Source organism: Akebia trifoliata, chromosome 5 (genome assembly GCF_017979445.1).
Source record: "Akebia trifoliata isolate Shusen 1 chromosome 5, ASM1797944v1, whole genome shotgun sequence".
In the NCBI taxonomy this organism is placed as follows: Eukaryota; Viridiplantae; Streptophyta; class Magnoliopsida; order Ranunculales; family Lardizabalaceae; genus Akebia; species Akebia trifoliata.
In genome coordinates, this window is record NC_141379.1 from 30,372,628 (window position 1) to 30,389,620 (window position 16,993).

The following is a 16,993-nucleotide window of genomic DNA, read 5'->3' on the forward strand; positions in this document are numbered from 1 at the left end:
CAAATTTGAGAAGAATCAGATTTATTTGGAGCCGATCTGATAATTATTGGGTTGTTCTTGGACCTCGATATTTATATCTAAATCAGATCCTGTAACAATTGGATCGGGTCCAAAATACTATAACTTATATATGTTTGAACATTCAATCTGATTGGGTCCCTATCAAATGGCGAAATTTTTGATCCAAAACCCGTCCAAAATACTATAACTTATATATGTTTGAACATTCAATCTGATTGGGTCCTTATCAAATGGCGAAATTTTTGATCCAAAACCCATTCCGATAAGATTGGATCTATATCAAAACCCAAATGCTCTTTGAGTATTGTGATTATTTCCTGTTCATTTAAATTCTTTTGATCAATAAAAGGTTTGACTTAAATGAACAAGTTTTTTTTTTTCATAATTTTAAATCAAATTTTGGAGGAGTTTAGTAATATGGAAATAGAACAAGTCCCTCTATTTTATAGAATAAAATTAGATCAGCACCAACAATGACAAGTAGGCCATTTCGTTGGCATCTCAAACTTGACACGACCTTTATAGAATCCGACCAAATTGCCCCTTCATGGATTATTCTATTTAAAATATCATAGTTGAGGTGGTTCGGTTCATGATTCATATTGTGATGCTCTTGTGGGTGATGTTGGCCACCATTATGTTTTTCAATGGATCGGACCTAGGTTACCCAAATCGTTAAAAGCAACCAGACCGCAAACTGGTTGGAACTGAACCAGTGCAGTATGTCAAGCAATATGTCTATAACATGAATTTTGATGCAAAATAAAAAAAATAAATTCAAGTATTGGAATTCAATTTTTTTCTTTTTAATTACAGCGAGTGTCGAAAACAATGATTACAATGAGATTTCAACAATCATGAAAAAAAACCCGAAACCCAAAAACAAAAACTATAAACAAAAGAAGACTTAATTAATTTGAGACTAGAAGCCAAAACAATATAAGTGATGATATTTCGATCATTATCCAGCTCATGAACGCCATAGAGACTGCCATCTGGTATTTCGAGCAGTCCCCTTGGCAGCCTCCCAAGTCTCTATAGAACAATATCGTTATCCCTGCCGATGAAGATGCCGCTGCAAGAGACAATGTTGCCGTAACCTGTAACACAATTCGTCCAAAATAGTTAAAACGATAACCTTCATCAAAACTCAAGTTTGGTTTGAAAAAATATAAGAAACGATAAATGGCTTACCCAATCTCCAACAACAAGGAGGCTGATTAAAATAGGATTGCTGATGCTCTTCTTTCGTGCCAAGGCATATGCATCTAACCATGCGAGCGCAAAACTCCAGATAACTTGCAAACCCATTGATGCAATCAGATAGCTGCACAAGTCAATTCGGGATTTCGATTAAAATTTAGCACTTTCAAGTCTAAAGGTAACAATGGTATCAAAGAAGTGCCCATAAAAGAAACCAAATTAACGAACAAAATAAAATGAAAACTAGAAGTTAGAGGGCAGATACACCTAGTTTTTAGTGTTTAAAAGCTTGCAAGATTTATCTCTCGATGTTCAAGATGGGTAGCTGTTGCTCCCTGGGGAAGCTCGCAAGTTCTAGTTGTAGATGATTTGAACATCAATTACAAACAAATTTATATGCAGCAGCCTTGACTATGTCAGAGAATAAGATGCATGAGATACACTGTATCATTGTTAGTGTATCTCATAACAAATGGAAGGTTGTGATGGAGGATAGTCTAGAATATTTATATTAGGTAGTTTTCATATATCTTGGTTGATGTGATGTCTATAAATACCCTATTGGAGCTTTTGTGATATTGATCCAAGAGTCTCAATAAAATTCAAATTTCTACAGACTATACATGGGCAAAAGACGAAAAGAGAAGAATAGGTTCACTGCTCCACAATGATTTGAACATCATTGTTTTGATGTAATAATGGAGTTGGGTATCTCTACAATTATCACTAATTCCTCTCATCAAAGATTCAAATATGGTTTATGTAGATCTTAAACAGTTGAAACCGTCAGCTTGCTTCCATTATTTGCACCCATGCATGAACTCTTTCGGGTTCTATATTTACTCCATTGAAATTCCCAAAACATCATACACTTCAAACAACCAAGTTCAACTATCTTAAGTAATAAAATTCACCTGGCCTTCAAAATTAATCTTCATTTTTGGTTTTAAATGTTCTAAAATGATCACAAACAACAGCTAATTTACATCAATCTGCTCAAAAATCACTGTGAGATGGGAGATGTAGCCTAAAATCTGAACATTTACCCTGATATTTCACACCTTAAACAGGAAATACATTATTAAAAACCCAACTGGAATTAGGTATTACTAGGTGACCCCAATTAGTTCATAGTGGTTCATCGTACTAAAACTGAACAAAAGTTCTTTGCGTAACCAAATCAATATCAACAATTGCTCTCTTAACATCTTTTACACCATTCTTCACATTAGTTGCAGAGCATGTACAAATCAAACTCTTGGACCTTCTATTATCTATTTATAAGGAAGCTTGTATCTTCTACACTTCTTTAAATATATATATATATATATATATTCCCAAATTTTGTATCTGCCTTCTCAATGACTCTTATTTCATACAAAGTAAAGATTCATATTCTTAGAAAGCATATTTTTCAAGAGTTTTATCTCTGCATTCATCTTCCTTTTAGAAGACAACATTGCATTGGAATTTCCTATGCAGCACTCTTCAATTTTATCATTTGATGTATCCTTATTAGACCAAAATGACATTTACCTTTCCTTTGGCAAAAATGGTAAGCTTAGTTTCATATATCCATCCAAAGTTCCCATTTCAAGCATTATATCCTCATGTCAATACCCCTCTTACCCACATTCTTATAATAATATTCATGATGAACTTGGAATATAATCCTCCCAATTTTTCCAACGGCCTTCACAAAAACTCATTTACCTTTATTAACTACACTTCTGTTTACTCAAGCATCTAATGCCCTTAAACTGAAAATTGAATTCCTCAATTCAGACACAGATTATGTATAATAACTGCTAGGAAAATTATAGATCTTCCATTAAAAAATAAAAAATAAAAAATAAAAAATAAAAAATAAAAAGAATAAGTATACTGAATTCTTTAGGATTTTCAGATCCCTTATCAACAATTTTTCCATGACAAGCTTGTCAAAAGCTTCATCTCCCAAAGACAAGATCCTTTAAGCAGCAACAAGAACCCAAAACTGGAAACATAACAAACAAAAACAGACCAAAAGTGATCTGGGTAAACACTAATACATGGCTCATTTCTTGATAGGTTGCAACAAATGCTTTTCAACTATAGATCAATGACCTGAGATTGATTGCATCAACAAAGAGTAGCACGTCATGGCTGGTCCAACAAGATAACTTTTTCCATAAATACAAAGATCAACATAATTGTAAAGGAAAAAAGGTTCGTTGTAGAGATGGATGAAATTGAGTTTTCCACATCAACAAAACATGAAACCTCTGAAAATAGTCCAATGTTATGATCTGCACGCTTCAACTAAACAATACTCTGAAAAAGTCCCCATTATGATTCACCCAGACATCCTACCTCACCATAGATCTTTCTTCAAGGAAATAACACCATAAAAAATGAATCTCAATCTTTCATCCATACGGAGGGAGAGATCAAGGAGGACGTTGTCCAGAGAATAGAATGATGGTTGGAAGGTTAAAGTGGAGGTGTGCTTCTGAAGTGCTATGTTATTGACTCGTCCCAATCAAACTAAAAGGAAAACTAAGGCCAGGTATGCTTTATCGAGCTAAATGTTGGGAATCAAGAAATTGTGCATAGATTGAGCGTAGCAGCAATGATGATGCTAAGATGGATGAATAAAAAAACTAGGAAAGATAAAATTATAGATGAATGCATTTAGGAAAATGTGGGAGTAGCTCAATAGTTAATAAACTAAGGGAATGTTGATTGAGATGGCTCAGTCATGTGCCACAAAAGCTAATCAAAACCCTAGTCAATAGGAACTGCAAATTGGAAGTTCTATAAGAGTTCGAGGAAGACAAAAAAGCATGTCCTGGAATAGAGTGGATATTAGAACACTAGAATAAAAAAAAACACATGGCTTTAGGTGAAATTGAATTGAGGAACAAGATTCATTAAGCCAGCCCCAAATTTTTGGTACAAGGCTTTGATGATGACCAAATGCCAAAAACTCCTCGTTGCATGGAGACTATGGCTTTTCCTGATATAAAAAACAAGGGAGCATGTTGTCGATGAGAACAAAATCATAAATAGAGACTGTTCTAAATGGTTTTGAAAAATAGCAACGAATAGTTAGAACTCAAGAGCTTACTTTCGAGAGAAAAGTATTCAAATTGAAGTCAATAGGCAGAAGGAGATCTTAATGGAAAAAAAAAAAAACCAAAAAAGGTTTTGTTCCACAGAGAAGTCAAAGAAAACTAATGACGTGGTAAGATACAACACCCCCCCGAGTTGATCTCTACTAACAAGTGGAAAATGTGAATCACTGCTAATACATAGAAAGCATAACTCAATTATGGTAGAATTCAATAAATATCCACTAGAACCTCCCTATTGCAAGAAGAAAAAAAGCTCAACAATACAAAAATCAACATGATGCAAAGCTCAGATGCTGAAGGAATTCATTCTGACATCGCTTCTCAAACCTAAACTTCTAACCAGTTTTCTCAACACAACAAATTCCATTCCGTAACCATCATCGATTCGAGAATTAAGACAATATTTTATATCGAATTCTAATATATTTCAACAAACAATGGATGTATCAGATGGTTTTGAGTAGCTCAATCTGATCTATTGACAAGCATCAATTCATGGGTGAAATTTCAGAAGACAAACCTTGTTTTGAGCCAATGAAATAGCTACAATTAAAATAAATGGAATACTTATAAAAGCAGTAAATCAAATAACCAAAAATCACATAATTAAAATATGCATCTAAACTGAAAATAACCAACAGAAGGCTAATCAAACAGACTTATCAAATGTTTGAAACAACATATAAGAACAAGTGGGTAACAAAAAATACCAGAATGCTGTATAACTAAAGAAGTTAACTGTAGTAGCAATTGAAGCAATCGAACCCGCCGCGAACAAAAACTGCGCAATTCTAAGAACAAGCCCAGTCAAAGTCCCAGGTGTTCCTGGGAAATCCTTCATTTTCACCACTCCAGGAAAAAAAATATATATCAAATTTTTAACTGGACAGAGAAATGAAAACCCATCACCCAAATCATCAAAACATTCAAGAAATCACTATTACATCCAATAAAATAATTTTTTAAAAAGAAACCATCTTTAAAGAACTCAAAAGACAGAGGACCTACTGCCAGAAACCACCTTTAAAACCCTAAAAAAGAAAAACCCAGATACTGAATTTGAGTAATTGATGAGAAAGAAACTCTGGGTAAGAAGAGGATTGTAGAACCGAGATTGAATTTCTGATTTTCAAACAGCAAAGATGGGAACAGAACAGAGGAAGGAAGAGACCTATTTTACAAGTTAACCTGATGAGAATAAAGAACAGAAGAAAAGACAACCAAACCCCATGACAGGTATTAATTCAACCAACAATAACAGTCAACCTGAATAGATCTGATATCAAAACCCTAGAACAACTGAATCAACTACTTCACTTTTCTCTTTCATGTTCTTTTTTTTTTTTTCTTTTTCAGGTAAAAAAAACCAACTATATTTGGGAAATGATCCAGTACTTTACTCGAACTACATATGTTTGGTATTTAGTTCTTTAACTATGGACTTTTCGAGATCTTCTAGTAAAGAAAGGTGGGCCCATCAACTGCTAAAAACAAAAGCTTCTGATTCATGATGGTGTTGCCTCATCATTTTTATCAACTCAAATGTGGTTGATGTCTTCTCTTCTGAAATGTTTGGTGGTTCGGTTCGGGTTTGATCCTATTAGGACACCATAAACATTAATTTTGCCCGATTTCGAATTCCAGTAATTTTGATTCTTAAATCAAATAGAATCGAAATCGTCAAAAAATTTATCTTTAAATAATATTGATTCAATTTTGAATCTCAATTCTCAATTGATTTGGCAAAAAGTCAAATTATTGGTTGGTCATGGCCGTCTTTGGACGGCAAAATAACCATTCATTTGAGAATTTAAAAATATTGGTCAAATCCAACGGTTAGAAATCACTCATCTGGTCTATTTACTCGTAAGGAAGTTAACCCCAACTGCCAAAGTTCTTAGGTCAGTGGACCCAGATATATCACGTGTCACTTGTTTATTGCTCATCAATTAATGACTAGAATGACTTTATAACTCTTTGTGCACATTTCCTATGCTGATTTGAGAGTGACGTCCCTAATATTATGTAGCCTCACCAATTAATAAGGGCCCTCTATTGAAAGAGAGTTACTATTGACGCCCTAACAACTCTTATTAATTATTACATCCCAATTAAAAATTAAACATGAAGAAAATATATTTCTCTCCTTAATCATGTGCAATTTATGAAATTTTTTTGATTCTGATGCATTATTTGATTTAATTCTCAAAATATGTTTATTTTAATGAATTTGTCACTTTTATAATCAACAAATTCGTGGATAAATTATCAATGAAACTGTAGGTAACAATGAGTTCGCTGGTATTTATCAATGAATTTATTGATTATAAAGAAGGCGAATTTACTAAAAAAAATATATTTTGAGAATTAAAATGAACAGTGTACTCAAACAAGAATTTTACCATATTCAACACACAAAATTGTAATTCATCCAAGAAAATAAGTGAATAAGTAGAAGTTCGAGTGCCAATAGAAGTTTAATCATTTTTTTTCTTCTAGATTTCTATTATTTGGGTTTAGGATTTGAGAATGTGTAACTTATGACTAAACTCTGATTTCAGTACATTGTTCATTTTTATTCCCAAAACAAGTTTTTACAGTGAATTCTTTACTTTTATAATCAACGACTTCACTGATAAATTACCAATGAGACTATTGATTAGCAAAATCGTTGGTATTTTATCAATGAATTCACTAAAAAAACATGTTTTAAAAATTAAAATGAACAATGTACCGAACTCAGAATTATTCAACGCACAAAATGGAGAATTCACCCTTAGGATTTTATATGAGACAAATCATAATTGTAAATAGCTCCTCAAATTGTTCGAACGAGTGTTATACTATTTTGTAATATCGAGATTATAATTTGTGTCAAACCTTTGTAATGTTTGAAGAGTGGGTTTTAATATTAAGTGGAATGTGAGAAATAATTTAAGAAATTGGGGTGTAATAAGTAGAAGTTAAGGTACCAATAGAGGCTCTCTATTAAAATCACGTTGACCTTGATTTGAATTCAATATTGGACCCATGTGTGAAACCCATTAAAGCTGTGAAAGGCAGACTAATCCAAAAGAATATAATATGTGACCGCTTTTTCTTTTCTTTTGAATGAGAGGTGCCTATCCATGATGTAATAATCATGGCCCACCAACTTATAGAGATCATAGACCATTCCACTAGTAGGCCATTACTTGAATGGGCCATAGCCCAAACTTGTAAATTTCTGGCAGTTCTCAGTTGGCTATGAATATGATGTCTTGTGTCCTTATTAAATATCTCATTTCTGATCATCTTTTGAGGCCAAGATAAAGTTATTGGATTTCTCAATTTCATTGTATCGACATATGCCTCATGATTTGTTCATTTATTCTCCAAATTAGTCCCAAACTTGGCCCATAAGGGTTAGGCCAGTGTAATCTCTGGACGTCAGCCCATTTGAGTTTGTTGTCTTTTGGAGAGAACATATTTGGGTATGAGTTGTAAATTATAATTAAATGTGTACCATAGGGGTTAGCTGAGATGGTAAGGACAATTGGATTTGCTCCCCAGGTCACACCTTCAAATCTCTATATACCCCTTCACTTAAAATGTGGTTATATTTAACTACTGAACACATGATAGGTTGGTTGGTATGTGCGACCCTTCAAAGCAAAATAATAATACTAATAATCAAATGTGCAAACGCCCATCTATGTTGGGCAATAAAGTTTATGTATTCAAGTCAAATATGATTTACGACTTATTCAAAGCTGTACAAGTGAAACTTAAATTGTTAGATCACCATAATCGTCACCATCACCATCTCTGCCTACGCCCAATTATGTAGTAGACTAAGTGTATCCATTTTTTTCTCAATACAGTTTTATCTCGACCCTTATCTTCATATATTTAAACTGTTAGTTCCATCTATGTCATTTTCAGTCTTTTTATTTTTTAACCTTCAATTCAACTGGCATCATTGGAGAGATCCTCATCACCAATGACAATATTGGTCTTTGTTGTAAAGTTTACATTCTTTAACGGCAAGGACCCTTGAGTTGAATATTTATTGATATAAATAATCCCTATATTAAGCCAGCTTAAGGCTTGGACAGAGTTCAAAATTCATACGATCTTTCAATAATTCTTATAAACAAATCATAAAAAGATTTGATTGAAATTCAATAGAAGGATTTGACTAGATAATTAACATAATTTATTAGTAGATTTATGTTTCTGTCGATTAACCCCATTATGGGTGAACCATATCGATCTTTGTTTTGTGATTATGTTGTTGGATATTCTTTATTTTCTTTACTTTTAACATGTAATTAGATCCTTTTGTAATACTAGAATCAATATATAGGTTTCCTTGTATATTGGGGGATTATCATTTGACAACAACTCCTTTATTGATCCATAAGGTTTTGGTTCACAAACGCTTGTAATGAAGAAAGTTGCCACTGATATCCGAGGTCCGACATGCTTTGCTAATACTCAATGCTCCATGCTTTTGAACTTTCATTTGTGATAAGCTACACAACAATATATAAACGGAAACAAGTAGGTAGTTAAGAACATAAAGAGATTTTTACAACCCAAAACGATTATTGAAATGTAATACAAACTTTCTTGTAGAAGATCCCCAATGTTTGCTAACAGAGCTTTTTGCATAGAAGCAACATCAAACCATTGATTATGATGAAGAACTCGTAGGCCACAACTATCATCTTGTAATAGGGCGCCGGGCCATATGTAAAAACATATGTAATAGGGTGCGCTTTTTCAAAATATGGGTTAGAGGTTTTGGATTGAGCTGATTTTTTGCAAGGATGGTCACTATGATGAGAAGATCATCCTCACAAAAAATCAGCTCAATCAGAAACTTCTAAATCCATCAAAAGTGATTTACAAATTATTAATAAAAATTGACAAAAAATTGACGATCCACATTCTAAATCACTTTTAATGGGATTAGAAATTTCAGATTGGACTGATTTTTTTTTTTTTTAGATGATTTTCCCATCATAGAGATCATCCTTGCAAAAAAAAAAAAAAATCAGTTCAATCCAAAATTTCTAATCCATATTTTAAAAATTTATTAATATTACATTATTTTTACATATGTTTTCTCATGTCCCTTGAACCTGACCCCTTGGAATAAGTACAGTGAGGAAGGTAGGCTCTGAGTGCTTTGTTGTGCCTAGAGTCAAATGTGGGATAGGGCATGTAGGATAGTAATGGCCCACCAACGATTGGGTTTTCATACATTCAATGTGTCTAAGGTAGTCTGGGCTAAGACAAGGGGACTAGGGCCGAGCCAGGATTCTTGGTCAATGAGGGCTAAGTGCTAGCTAACAATGGTTGACCAATAATCTTGGTTTCCAACTATGAGAATGTTGGGCTCATCGATGCAAAGAATGATTGGCCAAATTTCTTGCCTAAGGCTTGATACCAAAAATTGATTGGATTTGAAGAAATTAAGAGCTCGCAACAAACCTTTTTTAACTACTAAAATGGTAAGGAGTGCCTTACCATGACAATATATGATTATATATTATGTCAACAACACCTAAAACTAGAATAATAATTAACCTATTCCATGATTTTGTCTCATTTTCCTCTTAACACAGTAAATCACTGATATTTAAAAGAAATAAAAAATATTATTTGAGGTTGAAGGTGAGGGCCCTTAAGTAATTTTACAGTAGTGTCTAAGAAGATTGAGAGCTGAAGGCCAATGAATACATTTCAGAGTCCCGTTAAGCAACAAACATTTTGGCAAAACATTTTTCAAAACATGGGTTAGAGGTCTTGGAATGAGCTGATTTTTGGTGAGGATGATCTCTATGGTAAGGAGATCATCCTCACTAAAAATCAGCCCATTTCAAAACTTCTAGCCCCAGTTTACAAGTTGAAAAATCGTGGACCGTCCATTTTTTGTTAATCATTTTTGATGGGGTTAGAAGTTTTGGAATGGGCTGATTTTTGGTGATGATGATCTCCTCGCCGTAGAGATCATCCTCACCAAAAATCAGCCCATTCCAAGACCTCTAACCCATGTTTTGAAAAATGTTTTGCCAAAATGTTTGTCAAAATGTTTGTTGCTGAACATTTCCCTACATTTCATCAGTTTGAAAAATGCAGTGATATCTTTAACATAGATTGAAACTTAGGGGTGGTGGCAAGACTAAATCATCTTTTTTTTTTTTCAAAGGGAGATTTACCGTGTAGATCTCATGTGCAATTTTTTTTTACAACAATTCCCTTGGAGTTTTGACAATGAAACCTTACTTTATCAAGTTTGTTACCCATCAAGCCTTCGAGTGAGTGGTCGATTGTAATGCTTGCAAAAGAGATGTAGAGATTAAGATTAAGAAATGGACTTTGGGTAAGTCGAATTCGTTCCACAGGGACAATGAAGATTCAAAGATTCATTCGGTTAGAAGTCCAAAACAGAATTGGAAAACAGATTTTTCTTAAAAACAAAATTGATTTGTTGAAACAAAGAAGCACATAACAACTAATTTGTAAAAGAAATTGAAACTGAAAAGAAAAATTGAAAATCTAAGAGAGAGAGATTAGAGAAGTCAATCAAACCATTGCAATTCATCCAAAATATTGATTTATTCTAATTATAACTCAATCCACGTAGCAAGTCATTGCTCGTAGATCGAATGATAAATCGAATTAAACATTGATGGTAACCGAAGAGTATTCATGAGAATCCCAACTTCAAACAAGTGTAGCTAACTTATACTTCAATTCTTCGCATAGCATGATTGTTCTTGAGCTTATCTAAGTAACAATCATCTAAGCTTGATTTGGATGTATAAGTTTGCTAATCTTATCCTAAGAGGATTTTCAGAATTAACATGTAAACTAGAAATTAAGAATCAAACAATATTGGTAAGATGAAATTGCTCCGGCATTCTTGACCTCTCTAAGGAAGGTCTAGCCGATCATCGCAAGAATTAAAATTTGCAGAAATTAATAAAAGAGAAAAGAGAAAATGGGTGAAGAAGATGAAGATGATGATCGATCCGAATTGCTTCTTTTATAGCTCTCCCAACAATTACACAAACAATGAATGGTTCCTCTTGATGTTCTCACTACACTCAAGATCTCACCAAAAGGAAAATTACAGAGAATTCTAAGAAGAAACTAAAGAAAATTATAGAAGATAAGAGCCTAAGAGGGACCCAAGAGGGGACCCCTTCTTTGAAATCAACCCTCAAATTTATAATGTTCTTATTCGGGTAATCGGGGTGATTTAGCGGATAATTCGATTCAAATGACCCAATCAGTTACAACCACCGAAGCTTCTAGAAGCTTCTGTAAAAATCTCGAGGATAAATTCCTCGAAATGACCGCGGCGCGGTCTTGGCTAGCCGCGGCGTGGTGACGTGGCGCCCGAATCGATCGATATTTTTCTAGAAACTTCCTTTCGGCCCGCGTATTGTAACCATAATTGTTATTTCTTTTTGGGGTTCCGAATGTGCCATTTTCACCTGAAATTAGTAACAAACTATTGTTAGTCACATTAATTTGGGATTTAATAAAATTTATTATTATTTTAAGGGAACTAGTATTTATATGATGGTAATTTCGGTGAAATTACGGTCCCAAAATGATATTATTGGGACCTTATCACACCCCCAAACCTCAATTTTGCTAGTCCCGAGCAAAACTTAAATCTAAACAACTCCTCTTTCGTGAGGTTCCCGACTGCATTTAGCTTATGCAGTAAGCCCTTAAACCCCTAGGTTACCCCTAGTGGACGAGTTTGACTCGTGAGGGTTTGCAGTGAAAGAATATACCCACAAAATTCTAACATTTTACAAAAATATTAAAATCAAAATCAAAGTATGTAAAGTGAACATAACGACATTTCATAAATCAGTCAAAGGTCATTTATGTTTGAACAAAGTTCTAAGTTTTTATTCCTCATTTTCAGAAAATTTGAAAGATAACTTGAGTGCTTGTGTGATTTTCTGATTTTTTTTCTTTTTAAAAGCAATATCTTTTTAGGAACAAGATTTCACCTCCTAACTGCTAAGAATGGTCGGTTCTACCTAAGTTCTAACTCGAAACTAAGCATCTTGTCTGGGATTGTGAGAGGTGTGGATATTCACTTTAATACCTCTAAGGGGCTTTATCTGTGATATTCCAGTTTACTCACGTTTTTACCATTGACGGCTTTCACCCTACTGCACTATTTGGTCTCATTGGACTCTTTTTTCATTTTTGCAGTTCTAGCCATCTTTGACATTTTTCTCGTATTTTCTGCTTTTTTTAGATTTTATCACACTTCACCATTTTCTGGTATTCTTTTTACAAAAAGCAGGTAGCCCTTTTCAAGATACCCAGTCTAATCCTATGGTTGCTGTCCAAGTAATACTAACTTAAGTTCTGTTTTTCTTCTAACAAGCCAACCAAGGGACAAAGAAGTCATAGTTCACTAGACTAGGTTTTCCCTAACACTCTAGTCAGAAAAGAGGGTCAACTTTTGTTCCATAAAATCTTATCTTTCCAAATACTTAATCAGAAGTAAATCTCTAAAGTATTCTTTCATAATTTTCTTAATGAGGAATAACCAAAAAGAACTTTTGATCAAAAGTTAGAACATGAGCCTGAGATTTGAAATTCATATGTAAAAAATATATACAAAGATTTTGAAGAAAATATTTCGAAAGTGTTGAATATTTTTGAAATTTTTTTTTTTTTTTTTAAACATGAAATTAAACTAGTAATGAAATAAACATGAAACTAAACTATCAATGTAATGCAATGCAATTGTGAGCTAACCTAATACCCCCAAACCTAAATGACATATTGTCCTCAATATGCAAGCAGTAAGGAAAAATAAAAAGGTGGATCACACCTGAAACGGATTGGGCATTAATGTGCAAAGTCTTGTTACAACTAATCTGAAAAGAATGAAAGTTATAACAATGAGAATTCCGAAGCCGTTTTTTTTTTTTTTTTTTTTTTTATTCATAAAAAAAATCCTTTCTAAAATAGAAAAACAACCTAATTAAGAAATTAAGAACATCCTAATATAAAATTTAAACCTATCTTAACCCGAACATTCAGTAGTCTGTGCCTTTTTCTCCTCAATATAAGCTAACATCTATCTCTGCTACTCAATCAACAATTAGTGACCAGCGGCTGCAGTCCTAGTGACACTCATTGATTTGTTTGATAGTGGACTTGAAGATGAAGAGAATGAGAAAGGGATTAAGGTTAAAGGTTTTTTTTTTTTTTTTTTTTTTTTTTTTTTAAGAAAAAATTTTATTTCCTAACTACACTACTTATTAAAATAAAAGCACATGGGTTGCCTCCCAAGCAGCGCTAAGTTTAACGTCTTCAGCCGGACCTATCAAAAGGTCTGATATCTAGGAATTTTCCTAACATTCATCTTGACGGACACAACGATCGACTTCCCACCGCAATTGATAGGTAGACAAATTTTTACCATCGTTAGGACTTGGAAATTATTTTTAAAAATGATCAACAACCCTCGTTTGTCCGCAGTTCTTAGTGTCATTACCTTTTCAAAACAAGTTTCAATCATCATATCCCAAAGAGAATGGAAGTTGTAAGACATGAAGGGTCTTTACACTTTTGTGAAGTGATGGGTTGGATGGGATACGAAGTTGAATCAATGGTCGAATCGAAATTGGTGTGACTAACAAATTAGAATTGGTTGTTGATTCCTCTTGGATAACAGTCTCCTCTGATGGCGGATCAATTTGCTTAGCCAAATTTGTACAATCACCTTGCTCATTAGGACTTTGAAACATTGGTTGGCTCTCATGGGTTATCTCATTTGAAAATTGACCATTCTCTCTTTCTTCTAAGGGCACAATAAGCTGACCTAGTTGGACTTCCATCGTTGCTTTAGTTGGAATTGTAACCTCATTGGTTTGAATTTGAACTTCAATTGAGACAGGATTATCAATTGTTGATGGATAATCATCGACATCTTCAAAAGAATAGAACTGGTCACTAAGGTTATTTTGAAAGAATGGTGGATTTTCTGGGATTGAGATATCCTCATTTTCGAATTTATCAAATTTTCCTTCTTCTAAGGATAACGCTAGGTGATTCAGTTGAGTTCCTATGTTGACTAAGGCTTGACCCATATCCCATTGTTGTTGATGATTTAACAACTGTTGTTGATGATTTACCAACATTTGTTGATGGAGCTGTTGTTGTTGGATTAACTGTTGTTGTTGAATTAAGAAGGCAGACATCATAGACTCTAATGACGACGATTGAGGAGAAGACAAATATGAGTGAGTGGATGTTGGCTCAGGCTTTGTAGCTCTATAATCAGAGAAATGTTGAGAATCATAGGATTGTTGGGAAATTATGGTTGGATTCATCATCGAGGTGTTATGCAAATAAAACTCCTCATGGTTACCAAAATGACTACCCTGAGTGAACTCGTTCTGACATGGTATGGAATTTTGGGGAAACAAATTATCTACGTGGTATGGTTGGTCGAACGAACTGGGTGTCGGCATCCAATACGAGTTTTGAGAATGATGCATATTGGCCTGTGTAGCATGTAGCATGGGCTGACTCGGACAATGCTCGGGAGAATGACCATAATTATCAGATAAGCCGCACGAGATCAATGATTCTCTCCTAAACTCCATGACGATGTAAATCTGCTCGAGGTTCTGTATCTACTGTAACACACACTTTGGACTTGCACACAAGAGAGGGAGGAATTCACACGTGATAACTGGGTGCCTATTACTAGACAGCTCCTAACTGGTTCAAAGGATTAATCAAAGCCTCCAACCCAAATCTTTGAAATCGGAACAGCCAGTTTAATCTCCAGAGGAGAGGTGGCGCACAATGCTGAGCAAGAGCACTCTTAGATCACCTCTCGTCTTGAATAGACGTAGTCTATCCCCTGAATTCACGTAGAACTACAGGGCAAGATTGCGCTAGGCACTGTTCACGATCAAGAAGTGCAATTGGTACAACTTTTGATTAGCTTTGCTTAATGAGCTCGATGGAACCTAGAGTCCAGTCTAATCAAATTTTAATTAATTAATTTGCTGTGAATTCAATTTTCCTAAAAGGGCAAGATATCGGTGATGAAATCCGATTCTTATCTTATGGTGCCATCCTCGTAAGGGTGCCCTTATTACTAGGTGCAATCCAATGTGTACAGATTAGTCACTCAAAATCAATACAGAAACTCACTAGCGAGAGATGCGTGAGTGTTTCGAAATTTACCTCCCGTTCTAGACGGGGGATGATCGAGTTGAGTCGACTCGGGCCACCAACACCAAATTTGGTGTACGAACCCGAGGGGCTGAGATAGTTTCGTCCCACTATCGTCCGTCCCTAAATCTATTACAATCCGAGCCCTCTCGGATACAATTAAAAATTAATACAAATTCAAGTTCCTAATACAAGTTGGTTTCTAAAAAAAATAAAATGCAGAGAATTGAAAATTGCTGATCTTCTTAGTGAGGAAATCAATTCAGTGGATAAAAATTCCACGTGTCGCCTTCCGTCAATTTCCGTTGACTTCCGTCGAGTCCTTCACCTGAACAGAACAAAATTATTCAAATCAGAATACTAAGAAAAAAAAAACAATATGACCATTACAATGTCCATGATGTCAGAAACTTTTCCAACAAAAATCAGCAGAAAATGTTGCCACCTCACCGCGGCGCACTAAGGGGTAACCGCGGCGCGGTAAAATTTTGATGAAAATCGATTTTTCAAATTGGAAATGGTTTCTGATATCCTGAGGATTGTAATGAAATTTTTTTCAATTTTTTTTCTGTTCGTTTGGCTTCTGTTTCAAGCAAAACACATTCGGTTCTGTTTCGGAAACCATTTCGGATACTTTCCAAATTGAAACATGAATCAACTTGCTGTCCCCGGCAACGGCGCCATTTTGGTCGATTGTAATGCTTGCAAAAGAGATGTAGAGATTAAGATTAAGAAATGGACTTTGGGTAAGTCGAATTCGTTCCACAGGGACAATGAAGATTCAAAGATTCATTCGGTTAGAAGTCCAAAACAGAATTGGAAAACAGATTTTTCTTAAAAACAAAATTGATTTGTTGAAACAAAGAAGCACATAACAACTAATTTGTAAAGAAATTGAAACTGAAAAGAAAAATTGAAAATCTAAGAGAGAGAGATTAGAGAAGTCAATCAAACCATTGCAATTCATCCAAAATATTGATTTATTCTAATTATACTCAATCCACGTAGCAAGTCATTGCTCGTGGATCGGATGATAAATCGAATTAAACATTGATGGTAACCGAAGAGTATTCATGAGAATCCCAACTTCAAACAAGTGTAGCTAACTTATACTTCAATTCTTCGCATAACATGATTGTTCTTGAGCTTATCTAAGTAACAATCATCTAAGCTTGATTTGGATGTATAAGTTTGCTAATCTTATCCTAAGAGGATTTTCAGAATTAACATGTAAACTAGAAATTAAGAATCAAACAATATTGGTAAGATGAAATTGCTCCGGCATTCTTGACCTCTCTAAGGAAGGTCTAGCCGATCATCGCAAGAATTAAAATTGCAGAAAATAATAAAGAGAAAAGAGAAAATGGGTGAAGAAGATGAAGATGATGATCGATCCGAATTGCTTCTTTTATAGCTCTCCCAAC

At 34.3% G+C, this 16,993-nt stretch overlaps 1 protein-coding gene and 1 pseudogene across 1 annotated transcript; both read right to left on the reverse strand.

The window, feature by feature from the left end:
* Nucleotides 1-816: 816 nt before the first annotated feature.
* LOC147402117 (CASP-like protein 5B3) lies at nucleotides 817-5,691 on the reverse strand. The gene is made up of 3 exons (XM_086443633.1): nucleotides 5,051-5,691; nucleotides 1,216-1,348; nucleotides 817-1,121 (listed from the first exon to the last, which is right to left on the reverse strand). Exons 1-3 carry the CDS (start codon nucleotides 5,179-5,181, stop codon nucleotides 933-935), a joined length of 453 nt encoding a protein of 150 aa, XP_086299759.1. The 5' UTR covers nucleotides 5,182-5,691; the 3' UTR covers nucleotides 817-932.
* A 2,951-nt stretch (nucleotides 5,692-8,642) lies between these two features.
* The window catches only part of LOC147402118 (deacetoxyvindoline 4-hydroxylase-like), a 10,743-nt pseudogene continuing 2,392 nt past the window's right edge, over nucleotides 8,643-16,993 (reverse strand).